Below are 18,453 nucleotides of genomic sequence, written 5' to 3' on the forward strand. Positions count from 1 at the left end.
TATAGGTGAGGATAATGTGCCTGTCCTCCATTGTTGCCAAGTCCACCAGGGGTCCGTACACGGGGGATGTCTCCATCTCTTATTCATCTGCAGCGGTTGCAATCTAAGGGGCAAAATGGTGAGCAGCTGGTCAGTATCTTTTATTTCCAACCACTACACTTCAATGCATGTTGTGATTGTCACAGTATTTTGTTGGAGAGGTTCAAATGGTGCATATGTGTACTGTGACGTAGTTAGGAGCCATGGCCTGCACCCCCCATGAAACAGCATCTGCCTGTCCTGTTTGGAGGGACAGGTGGAAATGAGGTAATTCCGCTGAGGTTGTGCGCTGTTGCGGGAGGCGGTCAAAAACCGCTATGCAACTCCTCATTGGTTAACATTGGGCACTATGGTGTACAGTGGCCAATGGTGATGTATGTCGGCGGTGACGGCATGCAACGTCGCGGACATTACCACCATTTTCTATCTGTTCACTCACTTGCTACCTGACCTTCAACAGGAGAGGACCTACACTACATGTGCTGCTGTGATCTGTGCCTGGAACTGACCATGGCTCATGTCACTGGGGAAAGGGCCCCTGCCTTCACCTCAGCGGAGTTGTAGAGACTGGTGGATGGTGTCCTACCCCAGTACCGAATGCTGTATGGGCCTCCAGACCAACAGGTGAGTACACCGTGAATACGATGCATGGGGCGTGAATGCATGGAGTGCTTGTGTGAAGGCCTCATGTAGGGGGGTGTGTGATGGATGGGCCCTGGGCAGCGTGCAGCATGTATGGTGGGCCATGTCTGTGCTAATGGGGATGGGATGGTGAGCCATGAGTGTAAAAGGCAAGACGGTCAGACTAATACCTTTCCATGTGTCCATTTCCCTGCAGGTCAGCACCCATCACAAAAAGGGTAAATGGTGTGCCATTGTCAAGGACGTGCGGACCCTGGTGGTCTACGGGAGGCGGAGCACCCACTGTCACAAACGGTGGTAGGACCTGAGACGCTGGGCACTGAAGACGGCAGAGGCCCAGTTGGGGCTGGCCTCCCAACGAGGAAGGGGAACTCTGACCCCCCTGATGGCCCACATACTGCCAGTGGCCTATCCGGTGCTGGATGGGCGCCTGGGGGCATCACAGCAGCCACAAGGGGATGAGTACAGTGCCCCAATATACAACTTTCGCCTGGTGGGGTGGTATCTGGGTATGGGATGTAGGCCTTTGGGTGCCCCTAGGCAAGGCCTGACATAGCAGAGTAGGTCCGATGTTGGGCAGGGTTCTGATGTAAAATAACTCCAACCAAGCTTGTAGGCATCCACTACTGGGCAGGGGTCTGTTGGTCTCAGGTATGCTGCAATTGGCGTTATGTGTCCCTATCCATGGCCTGGTGACTAGCATTGTGACTTGTAGTGCATTGCCTAGTGGGTAGGGCTGTTCCTTGTGTGTGTGTGTCGTGTATACCAACGGTGGTGTTGTTGCACCCACTGACCAAGTGTATCCTTTGTCTCTCCCCCCCTTTTTGTTTTGTCACCCTGTCCTTATGTGCATTAGCATCATTCAACGGAGGAGCAGAGGTACCGGCGACTGAGGGAGATGCATCCCACAGGACCCAGGATGCGGAATCCACCGACGGTGAGGGCACCTGTGGGCGGAGGGTGAGGGGAGCACCACGGCAGAGACAGGAGGGGGCAGTTCGGACACGGATTCCTCCTCCGATGGAAGCTCCCTGGTGGTGGCGGACACCTCTTTGACCACCCCAGCTACAGGTACAGCCGCCACCCCCGTACCAGCACCGCCCTCCCAGCAGCCCCTCAGCGAGTTTCAGGTGCCCACTCACCCCAGAGAGTGGGCATCTCCTTCGCCCCATGCCCCTCAGGCCCTGCCCCAGTTAGCCCTGCTGCCCTGAGTGAGGAGGCCATTGACCTCCTGAGGTCCATCTCTGTTGGGCAGTCAACCATTGTGAATGCCATCCAGGAGCTGGCAGCCCAAATGCAACAGACAAATGCATTCCCGGAGGGCATTCACTCTGGCATGGCAGCCCAACATATATCAATCGAGGCTCTGGCCTCCTATCTGATGGCAGCCATTGTCCCTGTTTCTAGCCTCCCCCCTCCAACTTCCTCTACCCGATCCCATTCCCCTCAACCCCAACCTATCCCAAGCACACAAGCAGATGAACATGCACCCAGGACAACACACAAGAGTGGACATGGCAAACACAAGCACCACACTTCATCCCACAGGCACTCACACAAACACCATCCAAATGCAGACATACCGACATCCACTGCCTCAACTGTGGCCCCCTCCTCCTCGTCCTCCGCTCCCTCCCAGTTGCGTCCACACTCACACCTGCATGCACTACATCCTAATCCACTACCCCCATCACCAGCAAACCTAACAGCACACGCCCCTCACTGGCAGTCACCACCCCCACTTCCATGAGGGGGCCAAAGTGGAGGTAGTGGATGTTGGGATGTCTGCATTTGGATGGTGTTTGTGTGAGTGCCTGTGGGGTGAAGTGTGGTGCTTGTGTTTGCCATGTCTGCTCTTGTGTGTTGTCCTGGGTCCAGAACCAGTGGAGAAGCCATCCACTTACCCCATCCTTCCCAGGATGAAGCTCACTGGGCACAATGCCCCCTCCAGAATCAGTGGAGATGCCATCCACTCACCCCATCCTTCCCAGGATGAAGCTCAATGGGCACAATGCCCCCTCCAGAACCAGTGGGCAAATCACCCACTTGAGAGACTGTGGCCTTGCACTCCCCAGGACCAAGCAGTGGGCAAATCACCCACTTGAGAGACTGTGGCCTTGCACTCCCCAGGACCAGGCAGTGGGTAAATAACTCACTTGAGAGTCTGTGGCTTTGCACTCCCCAGGACAGAGCACAGGGCATGTTGCCCCCTCCAGGACCAGTGGCGTTGTACCATCTTCTGGCTGAGGTGCCCCCCATCCCCCTTCCCCCTGAGGTGCTTGTCTATTTTCGACCTGATGCCCCTGCAGTATTCTCTCCATGTTGTTGTAGGAGTGAGGTTGGGCCTTGGACTTTGTGATATGGCCCTGTGGCCCACGGACATTGAGGACTGGGCAGTGTCTCTTGCATTGTAAATATGTATATACTTTTTGATTTGGATGCACGTATTTCACCTATATTTATCTTATTACAGCCTTTTTACACTATGGTAGTTGTCCTTGCATTATTCCTGAGGCGTACTGTATGTATATGTTATGTTACTGCATCTGGTTGTGTGTGTGGTGTTGGGGGTGGAGGTGTTGCATGTTGCATGTGTGTCACTCTCTTTTTCCTCCCTCCTCCCCGGTGCTAGGCGGCACTACTCACTGTGGTCTTCTTCGCCGGCGTTGGTGTTCATAATGGAGCAGAAGGTAGAAGAGCATGTGGAACACATGCAGCTCGGGATCCATGGCAGCATGGTTCTTCCCTGAGTCTCCAGAGGTGAGTCGTTTCCCTTCTGTGTTCTGTTTCCGCCAGGCTTTTGATGTTGTTGGTACTGCCTCGGAAAAGGTGGCGGATATGTGTGTCATATTACTGTGGGCAGTACATTGTCTTCCACCTGGCTGTTGGCAGTTACCGCTGTGGTGCCTGTTGGTTTCGCCCTGGCAGTCGGTGTGTTAAAGTGGCTGTCTGTCTGAGTGGTTTCCACCGTGATCATAATTTCATATTTATTACCGCCGGCCTGTTGGCGGTATTACCGCCGCTTTATCACTGACTGCCAGGGTTGTAATGAGGGCCTTTGTCTCATCCCAGGCAATTACATAGGGTTCAGGAGATTGGAATCCAGGATGCAGCGCTACAATGGTTGTAGGATTTTTTTTTACCACTAAACCCAAACTGCCTTTCTTGGTCCCTATAAATCGCACACCATGAAAATGGGCATGGCCATGCCACAGGGATCCTGTCTCAGCCCCACACTCTTCATCATCTATGTCGCCCCCTTGCTAAGCTCGTTAAAGCCTTCGGATGTGAAGTAATCTGATGACATTCAGTTAATAATCTCTTTTGATGAAGAGCTGGTCAAAGCCTAAGTACGTTTCTCAGCCGGGATTAAAGCAATTGCCACCTGGATGTCAGAGAACTGCCTCCAGATGAATGCAGGCAAATCTGCAACTATGCAGTATGGAAAGGCCACAGAGAATTGGATTTCCGACTGGTGGCCTCCAGAACTTGGTGCAGCTCTGACTCCCAAACCAGTAGTCAAGAACCTGCGTGTCGGCTAGACCAAACTCTCTCCATGAAAGATCAAGTCTTGTCAAATACTGGCATATGTTTTCACATGATGCATTTGCTGAAGATAGTTTTTACCCTCCTTCCACTTCCAGCAAAGAAAACTTTGATACAGATGTTGGTCCTTAGTCATTTACAGTATGGCAATTCCTTTCTAGCTTCTGCTAATGAGGCGCTGCTATCTAAATTCCAAGTGGTGCAGAACACTGCTGCCCGGCTTACTTGTAAGCTATCTTCTGGTGCTGCACCCTATTCTCTTTTACAATCACTACATTGGTTACCAGTGAAGAAACAAATAATTTAAAAAAACTGCTGTCATCGTCTAAGCTTAGGCTCCATCGTCCAGTTCTAGGATCCAGGGATAAAGCCTAATTGGTGGTTCCATGAATCAAAAGGACTCGCACAGGTGGTAGGTCTTTCTCATATCCTGCCCCTCTGTTTTGGAACAGACTACCACTACACATTTGATTGTGCAAGTACCATTTCAAATCTCCCAAACTACTTAAGACAGTGCTATTCTAACTTATCAATTACTGCTGCTGATTGAGTTGTAATTTGAGCCACAATACCCCTTTTGGGATGATTCGAGCGCATTATCAATGACTTTAACATAACATAACCACTGCAAAAATAATTTGTGCTTTTCTGCATGCCTCTGTTTGCATACTCACACACATTATGCACATTATGCTAGTCTTTTTGAGGATGCATTTCTCTAGTATCTGTTTATTCCTAGATGCCTCTTGCTCTCTCTCTCTCTCTCCACTAGTGATGCTTTCAGTCACACTCCTGGTCCACTGAATTACACACTTTTTTTCTTGTGTGTATGTTTCTTGCTCGCTCTCACCTTTAAGCTATGTGTTTCTCTCAAGCTTTTCCTCCAGCATCGCTCAGTTCTCTTTCCTACAAATTTCTCTTTATTTCTCATGGATTGGCCAACGTTAGGGTGACCAGGAGTCCCGGGTTTGACGGGACAGTCCAGATATTTCGCCAGCTGTACCAGCAGATTTCAGAAAATTCGGCTTATGCCCCGGTTTTTAGAGGGGGTCGATAGAAAAAAGTGAGAGGCACTTTTTTAGGTGGTCCAAAGTAAGGCCTAGGTAGCAGTTGTTATAAAGTAAGCATTTTGATTAACAGGTATGATCCTGGTTACATTTAATTTACATGTAATTCATTTTCTTAGTGTCTCTTCTGCGTTCTGATGTTGATGACAGTTGTCATTCAGTGACGCTCCGTGGATGTAAAAATGTAGTGCTTTTTCTACGTTCAAAAAATGTCCCGGTTTTTGGTGCTCAAGATCTGGTCACCCAATCCACAGTGCCTTTCCAAATATGGGGTGCCACACAGGTATCGGAAGAGAAGCGTGCCTGTGTGTATGCATGTGTGTGCCTGTCAGTACACAGCTGAAAGGGTGCATGTATGCCTGCGCGAATATGCTGGTAAGTGTAAGAGAGGATGAGTTAATGTAAGTAAACGTATATGCCCCAGAGTCTGTCTATGAATGTGTGTTTGCAATGGTTTGTCAGGTCTCAGAACGCAGACAATGATTTTTTTTCTTACTCACATGGAGACTGATGGATTGTTTTTTTTATCTCCAAGCTTTTGTTCTTCATTGTATGCACCTCTTCTTTCTCTTTAGCTTTCAAGGAACAGACAGTGGTTGCAATAAGAGGACCTGAAAGTAAAATTAATAGACAATTATTACTCACCAGGTTCCTGGGTTTATCCGGTGGCACACTATGGAATGATTACGCACTCGACATATATCACAAATGCTTTTAATGTCAACTGGAAAAAGAAATGGGGCATTGTCACATTGATCAACCATTCCAATTCTCTTATCCTACGTTCAGCACACCTTTGTTACAGGAGCTAAGAAGAGCTGTTAAGTAAGTAAATGAAGCGTCCTTGTTCTACAATTTTACTCTTCCCAGGAGCTGGGGCAGGTGGCACGCCTGAGGAACTGTGTCCTCTGTCAGGACTCCGAAAGTAAGACGTGAGAGAGAGGCAGAAGAACAAAGAAGAATTGAGCTACGAGGCTTGCTACCCCTTGAGATACCTGCCATGAATGGCGGTATGGGTCGAGTGGCTTTAAGTACAGTGACTGCAACAGGATCAGTTACTGGGCCTTAGTGTACAACGTCATCAACTCTGGGCAATACGGATTTTGCGAATGTCTAAGGACATTAGAGTAGTGCCAGAACATTCATCTTATGCTTGGTAAATATGTTACTGTTAAGCCCTGCCCTGTGTACCTGGCTTTCATGGATTTATACTGAGCATTTGACCAGATCAATTAGATGGAGTTTTAGCAAATGTTTTCTGGCTGATTACACCGTGACCTGGAGGCCAGGGTGTTTTTTTGGACAGAATGGTGAGCTCTCTGCCCCTGTCAAGTTGGAACATGAATTAAGGCAGGGTTACAACCTTCTTCTTTTTATTTATTTATATTTAGGACCTAAGTAAGTACGTTTTTGAAGAAGGGGTGGCTGGACCAGCCACAAATTAAATCTTCACCTGTACCGTCTTTATTTTATACAGATGACCTGGTTTCAATGGTCTGAACGCTGAATAGCCTCAGACGTTTGGTCATTAATTTTGTAAATATTATGTCAGAATGACAGACTATAGGAACCCTAACAATTAATAGTAGTACCCTGCCTAAGGTTTCTCAGTTCCCATACATGGGGATTACATTTGACCACTCCAATTCAAGGAGTTAACATTTGTATGTTGGGATCCAGAAACTATGTCAGTAGGTGTGTGCCTTGTTTTCTTTATCCTCAACAATAGGCAGCAAGCCCTTTGATCGTTTGATATAAATCCATAAAAATGTGTCCCAGGAGCAGAAGTTTGGGGTTACTGAAATGTGTGTTCCATTCAACTTAAAGAGAATCAATGTTTGCGTCATTTTTTGGAGCTTACGCCTTCTTATTCCACTTATATATGCCATGAGCTCAGTCTTCCGTACGTCGAAGATTCCATTAAACTAGTTCCATTATCACTCTGGCACTCAGCTTGGGCCAACACTTGCCACCTTCAATGAGTCTGCCATCAAGGACTATCAACACTGCAAGGAAGGTCAACAATTCCCTGGTTCTCCTACATTAAGTATGTTTTAAAAGTCTTGGGGAGAGCTGATCTGTTCAAAGACCCCATTAATATTCATTAATATTCTTAAACAGGATACATATTTCCCACTGGCTCAATATGCTCCCTCCAAAATATGTGTTTGACCCGGCGATTGGGTCTCTGATCAGACACTTGAACATTTCATATTTTTCTGCACAATTTACTTTATTTACTCAAACTTTTTTTAAATTCCTACATCAAACAGATACACGTTTGCTCTGTGTAGACCAGCTCTGTGCTTTTATTAAAGGGGGATGATGTTTGTTTCATAGTAATCTCCTTTTCTAAAATCCATCTTGTATTGTACTACGATGATGACTTTAAAAACAAAAAAGCCTTAACGGGTTTTGACCATTTTAACTTCTCAACCTTTTACATCTATGTTGATGTATGTTTTACATTTATGATTATATTTTTTAATTGAAAAAGGTACTATTGCCTGACTGGCTTTAAGTCTGAGAACAGAATTCTCAGAAGAAGCTGTCTTCCAGGCTTTTGTAAAGAAGGAGAACATCTGAATCATAATATCAATAACATGAAGAGACTTTGGATCAGCCTCCTGTGGTAAGTAGACTCAAATGAAAGAAGGGTTAAAGTCGATTTATTTAGAGTCTACAGAAATGCCCAAGCTGTGCAGCGACCAGCTGGCTCGGATCCCCACATCAACTGACTCGTCTCTGCTGGAATCTTCGCCTGGCTGTTTTAAACTGCAACCACGATGTACATTTGAACATTAGCACCATACATCACAAAAACAATGAAACAATGGAATGTTCTACATCACCCTCCCCCCAAGAAATAAAATTAAAATTAAATAAAAATAAACTAACATAAAATGATAAAAGTGTGTGGGACTAGATGCACTGCAAAATATTCAACCACAAGAATTAAGCATTTAAGAATAAAACATTTATGCAGTGGAATCACTGTGCAATAAAAAAAATTCACCCGAAAAAAAATGAATACATAAAGTCTCTGAACCTCTGAGGTACGTTCACTTCCTATGATCTCACACATCCTGCTGGTGTCATGCGACTTGCTGAACTACCACCGACACCAGTAGTTCCCTCAGTTACCGTTTCATCACCTCCTGCTCGTATTTGAGGTTCACCTGCAGGTTGTATCCTCTATGCCCAATCTAGATCAATACCAGCACCTTTCTTACTGCCTATGATGTTGGCTTGTTGTTGAGTCAATTTCACCAACAGCCTCCTGCTCCACCACACCTTATTTTCTAACTAAGCTGCATCCTTACCACCTCTGCAGACCTTTGTTGAAGATAAAACTACTGACTCACCCTTCCTGACCTTAATGGGACTTTTAATCAGTACACAGTCATCAAATGATATTTAATTGTTGTGCACGGTATAGCTTTTGTTGAAAACATACTTCATTTTGGTCTGTTTTGGGACTACCCTTGAAGTGACTCCTACAGTGACTTTAATATCTTCGCCAACCTGTTTTTCAAGGGAAGATTGTTCCTTCAACCAAGTGGGAAACAAAGCAGAATGGTCCTTTCTGCCTCTCAACAACTGAAAAGGGTTGACCCCAGAGGTACAATGTGGTGCGGTATTGTAGTCCTAAACCTTATGTTTGAGAAGATGCTTAACGTCCATGCCTGATGTGAGGGCAGTTTGTACTCCCTCTCAAATTGTTTTGCTTCCAACGCACAAATGCTTGACATCGTGTCTGACAAAAAAATCACACATTTGCTAAGACAAAATGTGAGCCATTCTCCATAAGTAGATACCTAGGTGAACCTTCTATGAAGAACTCTTCCTCTAAAAATTCTGACACAAAACTTGTGAAGGGTGAATCAACAAAGGAGAAATACAACCATTTTGAGAAATAACCAGTTAGGAGAATGGCATACCTCATGTCTTCTGGCAGCGAGACATTTGGATCTGCAAAATCAAGACCTATGCTTTATCAGATTAAGGAACAGGGTGCAGAGGTTCTGTGCTTAGTTTTGAGTGCTTATCTGACAACAAACACTCAGGACACTTATCAATCAATAGCTTCACATGTGTATCTAAGGCAGGCCACCAATAGTGCTGTTTTAATGCGCATGTACATTTTAGTTGTTTCCGAGTGACCCTTGTGCACCTTGGAAATGATAAGATTATTCATCTCAGCAGGAGGAACATGTAAATCATCTCATAAAACTAATCTGTTGATTACAAATAGTATGCCTGCAACCAGGGTAGGTTTTCAAATCACCCGCCAAACACCTATACTCGGGCCAACCTTGCACAATATATTCCCTGACTTTCTTCAAAACTTCATCTCTTTGGCATGTGTCTAACCATTGCATCACACTCATGTACAACATCAATTGACGCAACACACTCATCATCCACGCCAAATTCTTCACCCGAGTCCGGTAATGGCATGCATAAAAGGCAATCTGCCCAGAAGGTTTTTTTGCCTGCCACATGCTTTATAACAAAACTGTACTCGTGCAATTTGGAAAAAAAACTTGGTCAATCCTGCTGAAACACTACTATGAATACCCACAATGAAAATATACACCAGTGGCTTGTGAGCAATGTGCAGTTCAAATCTTCGACTGCACACATCCAGTTTGCATTTTTGAACTGCCTATATGTATGTCACTGCATCACTTTCAATTGTAGTGTACTGCATTTCAAATTGTGTCAACAACCTGGAAGCAAAAGCTACCATCTTTTCCTTGCCTCCCATCATTTGACTAAAGACTGCCCCAGGACCTTGTAAGCTGGCGTCTACCGTAATTACAGAACTGCAGTCTTCCCGAAAGACACTTAGGGTGGGTGCCTCTACTATCAAACCTTTCACCTTGTCAAAAGAAGTTTGTATCTCCTCAGACCAAAGACACGTCTGCCCCTTTCTTAGAAGGGTACTCAAAGGCTCAACTACTAGCGCATACCCCAAAAATAAATGTCTCTAACTGCAGGTGCACTTGCTTCCTTGATGGCCTTGATCAAAGAAAATTGTGGTTTTATCTGCGATGCAGATATGGTGTATCCAAGGTACTCTGGCTCATTGGTGGCAAATTTACATTTGTCTGTCCTGAATGACATCCCTCTGTGCATTAAAAGAGCTAAAACCTTTTCTAGTGTGCAACTGTGTTCCTCTAGTGAATCAGTGAAGACAAGAATGTCGTCCTGGTAAGCTTGTACCCCTTTGAGGTCAACAAACAGGATATCCATGAGCTTTTGGAACACGCTGGTGGCTGATGCTAAGCCAAATGGAAACTTAAAGAATTTGTAGGTACTGAACTTCGTAACAAAAGTCGTCAGCTCCTGGAAATCTTTGTCCAACACAAACTGATGGTAGGCCAATCTCAAATCGATGATGGAAAACCATTTCGCTCTATCCAAATTGTTTAATATCTCATTAATTTTGGGTAGAGGATGGCAGTCTACCCAAAAGTTAGCATTAAGGGTACACACATCAGCGCACAATGTAATCTTGCCTGTTTTTTTTTAAGTGACTATAACTAGTGCCACCCACAGAGAGGGTTCGACAGGTTCTAGGATGTCTTGGGCACATAAATTGTTTAACATTTGTTTCAGCTCTTCTCTGGCACTCAACGGAACAAATTGAACTTTGTGAACATATGTTACATTTGCGGTTTCACCATGATACCATGCAGAATGCCCTTAACTGTACCAACCTGTTCACGTAACAGCTTACTGAACTTGGATAATATTGCTCCAACTGGTACCTCCAGTTGCAGACACCCTGTAAAGTACCTACAACCACAGGGTTGTCCGAGCCTGGTATAGGATACAACCCCATTTTTTCAAGGTTTTGTCAACCAATCAGGTCCTTGCCTTTGACAGCAACATAGTCCTTGGTATGAGTTTGCCTGTCCAAACAATTCACTTTGGCTGTAAAATAATCCTACATTTCAATATCCTTTTCACCAAAGCCCTTGGGACACATGTCTGATGGTGTGAGGGCTTTGTTCTTATCACATCTGTTGCAAAAGGTTGTCTCTCTGAGAATGGTGATCGGTAAACCGGTCCGCCGTGACCTGCAAATGAATGTTATGAATATGTGCATCACAACTGGGACGTTTAATAGCAATACTAACAGAATTACACTCTACAGTAAGTACATTATTAATGGAATCTGCATATGAGTTGACCTCCAAATTGACATTACTGAGCTGTATAGGATTTTTGCCACTTTTGCACACTATCGGGAAATACCCCATTTTTTCGTATAAGCAACGCCTGCCAACAGCAGCGTACCCTGCAAAGTTACTAAGATGGTTCTTGGAACCACATCTATAACTGGAAGTTGAACGCCATTTTCTGCTCCCTTTCTGCACTTTTTGCGAAGTCTGAGACTTCAGTGCGTATATGGTTCCTGCAACTCAGTAACCACTCCTGAATTTTCTTGGAGGCACAATTGAACACAAATTGGTCAAGTATTTACATGTCTAAATTCAGGCCAAATTTTCACATAGTGGCTAAGATCCTGAGTGCAGATACATATTTCTCCTCTCCTCCCTCAGTGAGCTGCCTGAATTAAAAAAAAATGTGTCTCTTCAGAATGATGCTAGTCTCAGCCGAGAGTTGTTTGCGTAGCCTTTCAATTGCCTCTACATAGATGTCCCAACGGTCTGCTCCAGACTTACCTCGGGGGCTAAGATTGGCAAAATGTTATCAAATATCAATTAAGCAGTCTGACTCAGACTGCGAAATAGCAGCACAAAAATACGTTTAGGGCTATAATTGCCTGCATCAATGGCCACGTGATGGTTCTCGAAAAGTCTGAACCACTGAGATTACTTGATGGCTGGATTGCCAGGACGTGACAGAAATGGTGGTGGCTGTGTGCTCTGTTGCACTGTTGCCATGTTAGTCAGAAGAGAACTTAACACCAATAATGGAGGAATCAAACAATGAAGAAACCGTGCAAACTCAGTCAAAGTACAACATACAAATGTGTAAATTCACCTCACTGTCAGCTGGAAGGTGAAGGCAGACTTCACGGCATCTGTGGAAGAAGTAATGGGACAGAAACTGCTAAAAATCGTGATAATTGAGTCATAAACCTTAAATTGAGTTGCCGGGGTAGGTTATGCACATTACAGGCTCACTGTTGTAGGGCCCAAATGGATAGGGGTGTCACTGACTCGACGCTATAGGCTGCACTGAACAAAACATACTGTGCCCCAAACAAATATGGCCGCTGCGTGTAACATCGCACACAACACTGCCACGCCCTGAAGGAAAGCAGACATTCAAGCTGTCTTGTGGTGGAGCACACTGGGACGCTATATCCTAGTAATGAGCAGGCACTGAAGCTTGATGCACTGGAGTGCTGTATCTTAGCAACACAAGGGACGTGACACATTATGCACAGGTGCATGCTGCGCACGGAAGGCTGGGGTCTGTGTGGGGCACACCAAATCAACTATGACCACGTCAGGAGTCACCCTTAAATGGCTGGATCAGCGATGATACAATGGACCGCTTGAGAGCATTGTCGGTCCAGTGGTGAATCCATGGCTGCTTGAGAGCAATGTTGGCGAAATACAAAAATCCTCCAAAGGTACCGAAATTTGCAAGCTGCGTCTGTGAGCGAGTCTTCAAATCATCACAAAATGCAGTAAGTAGACTCAAATCAAAGAAGGGTTAGTGTGAATTTATTTGGAGTCTACAGATACGCCCACAACATGCACCAACTAGCTGGCTAGGATCCAGCACCAACTGGCTAGTCTCTGCTGAAATCGTTGCCTGACTGTTCTAAACTGCAACCACGAGGTACATTAGACCATCAACCAGATTCACGCTAGCCTGGCTGAAGAGGGGTGACACCCTGAAACCGGTCCCAGGATGCTTGTTTCTTGTCCAGGGAGGACCTGGTCTGGCACTTTGGGCTGGACTGTTCCCAGGGGGAACAGGGTGAAGACTGATTTGAATATAGCTGGGTCGAAACTGAAACGGCATGGTGAGCAAAACTGATGGATTAAACCCAGATCTGTGACTGGGGGTGAATGTTTGATTTGTTCTGCATTCCGTCCATCTACAATTGTTTTTACATTAGAGCATCAACACCATACATCACAAAAGCAATGATACAAAGCAATGTACTATATCTCCTTAAGCTACTAGTCACTTTGAGTGTGAATAAAATTTTAGTTCTGACTACAGAGTGGGGGAAGAGGTCAGCCTCTGTCAGTCACTGGCTTGAGGAGGCTGCCAATTAACTTTTCAATCAACACACGGTTCAGCCCTGGAGTGTTTGGAGTGTTAGTCATGTGGAGTGTTGGCATTTTGCCACTTTACAAGTGAGTCTGCGTAAGGTAGCATGAGTGCACCCACTGCTGCACGTGGGCAGTAGCTATTGCTTGTAGTAGTGAAGGGGAGTCTTAGGACAGCAGCACAGTCCCAGCACACAGGATGACGAAAGCAGCATCAGTTGTGGCTCTCATCACTGGTGCAGAATCTGAGGCACATTCTGGTGCCAAGCACTAACTTGGTAGCATAAAAAAAGGTCAATGCAGTGTGCTCCTAGAAAACAACATAGGAATTTATCACAGCTCAGTCCCCTGGCCAGACTAATGATGGTCACACACATCTCTTCTTCCTAAACAAGCTTAAACAGCAAGGCGCTTCTTGCTTTTCACAACATCAAAGGCCAGGTAGTTTGATGCAAAAAAGCATCATCTACTGGATGGAGGACATGTCTGCAAGACACAAGGGAGACATAGTCAAGGAGAAGAATGCATGAAATATATATAAACACACCCATTTTCTAGACCAACACAATGTGTAAGCATGTGGCTTTCTTCACTTTTAATCTCAGAGGAATGAAGCTTCATAAATAGAAAAACAACAGATCAATTTACCAAGTCTGGTTGACTTAGGTTTGGTATTGGTTTGACTAGAATTTTTTTTTTAAACCACTGCGAATTGATGCAATGATAAAGTTCAGCTTTGCCCACAAGAAAGACACCCATACTCTAACCTGATCATCACAGTTTCCAACTCTGATACATTTCAGTTAGATTTCAGCGGGGAAGGTTTTGCTTCTGTATTCCTTGAGTACAACCCAATTTTTACACTGCTTCACTCCAATGAATGGTGTAGGAGATATGGGCTACTAATATGAAATGTTCCTTATTTATGCACAGGAAGTCTGTGGGGCCAGCTCAGGTAAGAATTTTATTCAGAACATCCCAGCCAGCTTCTCTCCTCAGTCCAACTGACCACTCTGGAATGCTGTAATATAACATTCCAAGACTACGGGGTTTTGAACAATAAGCACTAGCCACATGACATCATGTCACAGGACATCACAACTAGCTAAATCATCCACTGTGGAACCAGAAGCAGTACATTCTAGCGCTGGGTTTCGAAGTTACCATTATTGTTTATTTGTGGCCACACATCTTCGTCTTGCTGTTCCTGGGCTTTTTTCACAAAATTAAAAGCATCCAGTTACAGCTAAACCGTTGACCAACAGTAAGTAACATATACACATTGAAGATTAGGAATTATAAGTTCCAACATTCATTGCTTCCCAGTGCCATGTGGACAGTGGGAAACAGATACTGTCTCAAAGTCATTGGCACTTTATACAGCACTACTGTGCACATGCATTTTAAGCCTTGTTGCGCTATGTCCATAATGCTGGAGTTTACAATTGTGCTTCTCACAACATAGCTGCCAAAATGAAATTGAGATGATAGGCAGTAAGTAGCTCGCTGGGAGGATGATGGGTCAAGGGGTAGATCCCTTTCTGTACCCAAAGAACTCTGTTCCAAAAGCAAGTCTTAAAATCTCTCTTCAGAAATGGGGAACTCCTTCCATATTTTAGTACACACACACACACACACAGGCACTCATGCAAGCACACAAAACTCCTTTGAATGTCATTCTCTAATCTGAGAAACACAGCATTCTGAAGCCTATTTCTACCTGCAGATCGTCTGTGTTTGAATCTCCCTCATGAGCCAAACTGGCTCTGGAAACTATACAATAGGTACTATTGGTGCTAAGAGGTGCTGTGTGTCTCCTGTCCCTCATCTGGACATTGTATTGTGTTGCAGCATTTATTTTAACGCTTAATAACCCTAAGTAAGGTGCTGACATGCTTGCCTACATGAGAAGTACGCTATACTGTGTAAGGTGTGCGGTTGAATAGATGTTTTGGGTTTGATCCCATGTAAGAGGGGTTTAAATGTCCTGTGTGATGACCATGAGCTGTGGTTATCATGTTATGAGACGCAGTGTGTTGGGGAAAGCTGGAATAAAGAGTGACGACTTCACTTGCAAGGCAAAAGTGATGGTGGTGTTTATCTGTCGTTGTTGACGATGACCAAGGACCTCACGTTGAAGAGGTTGACTGGGAAAAAAGCACTTCAAGGACACGCTGAAAGTCTTTCTGAAGAGCTTTGGTATTGACCCTGACTCCTGGGAAATCCTAGCGCAAGACCACCCAGCCTGGCGAAGTTGTATCAGCAAAGGTGCTACCTCCTACGATCGGAGCAGGATTGCAGAGGCGCAGAAGAAGGGTGAGCTGCGCAAATTCATAGCCAACTCTTTGCCAACCAACCCAGCAGACCACCTGTGCCCGATGTGCGGCAGAGCTTTCCGAGCCCACATCGGACTGATCAGCCACAGCCGGACACACCATACCCAAGGCAAAAGTAGATTTTAACAAAACAGCTGGTAGACCATTCACCTCAGCAAAGCTGAAAAGCTGATCTCAAATGACTGCTTGAAAACAGCCCTTTGTATAATCACAACAATGCTGACTCCTCACATATTATCTTAAAAAACAATAATAAGTCACAGAATTAAAAGTTAATAATATACTTTCACATAAACACCACACCACCTGCGTCCTTAAACTTGTGACCTCTTCTCTAGGTTCCCCTTATCGTAATCCTAACAAAGCTTTGATAAAACATTAACCTTCCTTCCCCTAGTGTGTAAGTGTTTATTGATCTAATCCCAAGACCTCTTATCTGACTCTGTCTACTCTTATCTAAAGTTATTTTTACCAATATTTTCTAAGTCATGCCCCTATTGACAATGAGAAAGAGTGCGCTGGAATCATACACTCTTCAGGGCTTGTTAAACACGTTTTTCTTTTTAACTAAAACTTGCTGAGTTTGTGTCTGCTTACTGGTGACCTCTCACCTACTTTGTGTCCTGACACCTGGGGTCTGCATCGCTCTTTAATTACATATAGTTCTACATCTCTTTACTGGTGTCTGTGATGGTGGTATTTCCTTGCATTTTATTCTTTCCTTAACAAGTGTAAGAGACAGACATGCAGTTTTAAGGTTTTCAGCACGCAGTAGCTTTGAACACCTTTGCAGGTCCCTTTATGGTATTACATTTGATATAGTCTATTTGGCTGGTTACTGCACTGGGTTGTCCCATATGAAACTGTGTGTTTAATTGTGTAGCTAGCATGGTTAGAGAGATCTGCTGGGATCAATATTTTTATTATCATCCCATATCTGTATGTTTGTGAGATGTATAGAAGAGGTAAGGTTCCATTGATACTTGGGACCTGCAGTGAATAGACTACATTAAAGTCCTCCAAATTGTCCAATAACGTAGAGACAGATCTCTTCAGTTACTCCATGCCTGTTCATTTGATGGTGTTTGTTTTTTTGGCTGACTAATGCTGGTGAAGGGCAACTCGCAGAGCAGATGCCTTATGTGAATTTAAGAGTTGCAAGTTGCAATGTGTTGCTGCCTGCTATATTTTACGATTTTAGTATTATTGCAGGCCATAACCTTTAAACATGGAAGTACATCACTATGCAGTGCCATGGTGAACCATCGATCAGTGCTTTTGAGCATACCTTTATAATGAATAATGAAAGCAGTCTGCTGGTTGAGTTGTTTGTAAATCATTGGTTCTAAGCTCAGGATTGTTTTGGAGGCTGCAGATGTTTTCTGGGGTCTGTAGCTGGAATGTAGGTGGCACAGTTTATCTTGGAAATAGCTAAGTTTTCAACTGCCTCTGGAAGTGTATATGCTCCTAGGTGCTTCTAATGCTAGCTGATAGTGAGTTCCAGAGAATGGCAACTGTACTGAGAAAGCAGTGCCTCCTCTGGAGTCTCTTGGGAGTCTCTGTGCACAATGCAGAGTGCCCTGAACATTGCCCTTGTAGCTATCGGTAGCCAGTGGAGTTCTTGCAGCACTGCAGTCATGCATTCCCTTGGGTGAAGGCAAAGAAGAAGCCTTGCAACAGCATTTTGAGTAAGTTGAATTTTGCATATAATGAATGCAGGTGTAACAAGGTATAGGCTGTACGCATACTTATAAAACAGTTTTTAAGATTTAGATTTTGTGCATCATTAACAATGTGCAATATGCATTTTAATACAATTTAACATTTACAGATTGATATAGTGTATTAAATACTGTGTTTTAGTTATGCCACATTTCTGCGCAGACGCTACCTTGACCAAAATGGAAGCCACATCATTTAGTCACTCATGCCTTTAACTCCGCGCATATATTCTTCTGACAAGCTCAACATCACCTAAAACCCGAGGTCATGTTAGGTTTTTTTCATTGTTGTATTCTTTGCTCAGGATGAGCTTTTCATGCTGCAGAAGCACAATTGTTAGTGTTAACTTCATCTTCTGATCTTCACTAAACCTATTCATCTGAAGAAAGTCTCATTTTCAATTTTTCATATTTTGTTCGAACATCTCCAGATGACATAAGCATAGAGGGTGTTGAATAATTATTGTAAAATTGGTTAGTGCTTAGGTGGTAAGCCAACATGATGTCTATTTTCTATGTGCTCTGGTTAGACAAAGAAATTATACATTTGCTCACACTGCGATAAAACTGCAGAACTGTTGATTTAATATGCAACAATTGTGTACAAAGCCCTTTGATTTTGGGGGTGAGCCAAAGATTTTGCTGAGATTTCTTATGCTGCAAGATATGCTGCCCGATTTTCCTAAGGTTTTTGCTCCCCAATGGGGCTTATAAAAATCAGCAAAATATCAAACTCTGCATCAGAGAGCCTTTGTACATTTAATCAGCACTACTTAATTTGAATTTTACAATAAAACCCTTTACCTTTTCATTGATCTAGAACTCAGTTATT

General features: G+C 44.3%; 1 protein-coding gene across 8 annotated transcripts in view; it reads right to left on the reverse strand.

Annotated features, from left to right (window-relative positions):
* LOC138259866 (zinc finger protein 436-like) overlaps positions 1 to 18,453 on the reverse strand; it is a 273,943-nt gene that overhangs the window by 137,826 nt on the left and 117,664 nt on the right. For 7 of the 8 annotated variants that reach the window (XM_069207809.1, XM_069207812.1, XM_069207813.1 and 4 more), the window contains one exon: positions 5,795 to 5,905. The exons of the other annotated variant lie outside the window; for it this stretch is intronic. In XM_069207809.1, the coding sequence (XP_069063910.1) occupies positions 5,795 to 5,905 (111 nt within the window). The remainder of the gene's footprint in view (positions 1 to 5,794; positions 5,906 to 18,453) is intronic. 8 annotated transcript variants of the gene reach the window in all.

This window comes from Pleurodeles waltl, chromosome 9, assembly GCF_031143425.1.
Source record: "Pleurodeles waltl isolate 20211129_DDA chromosome 9, aPleWal1.hap1.20221129, whole genome shotgun sequence".
Lineage (NCBI taxonomy): Eukaryota > Metazoa > Chordata > Amphibia > Caudata > Salamandridae > Pleurodeles > Pleurodeles waltl.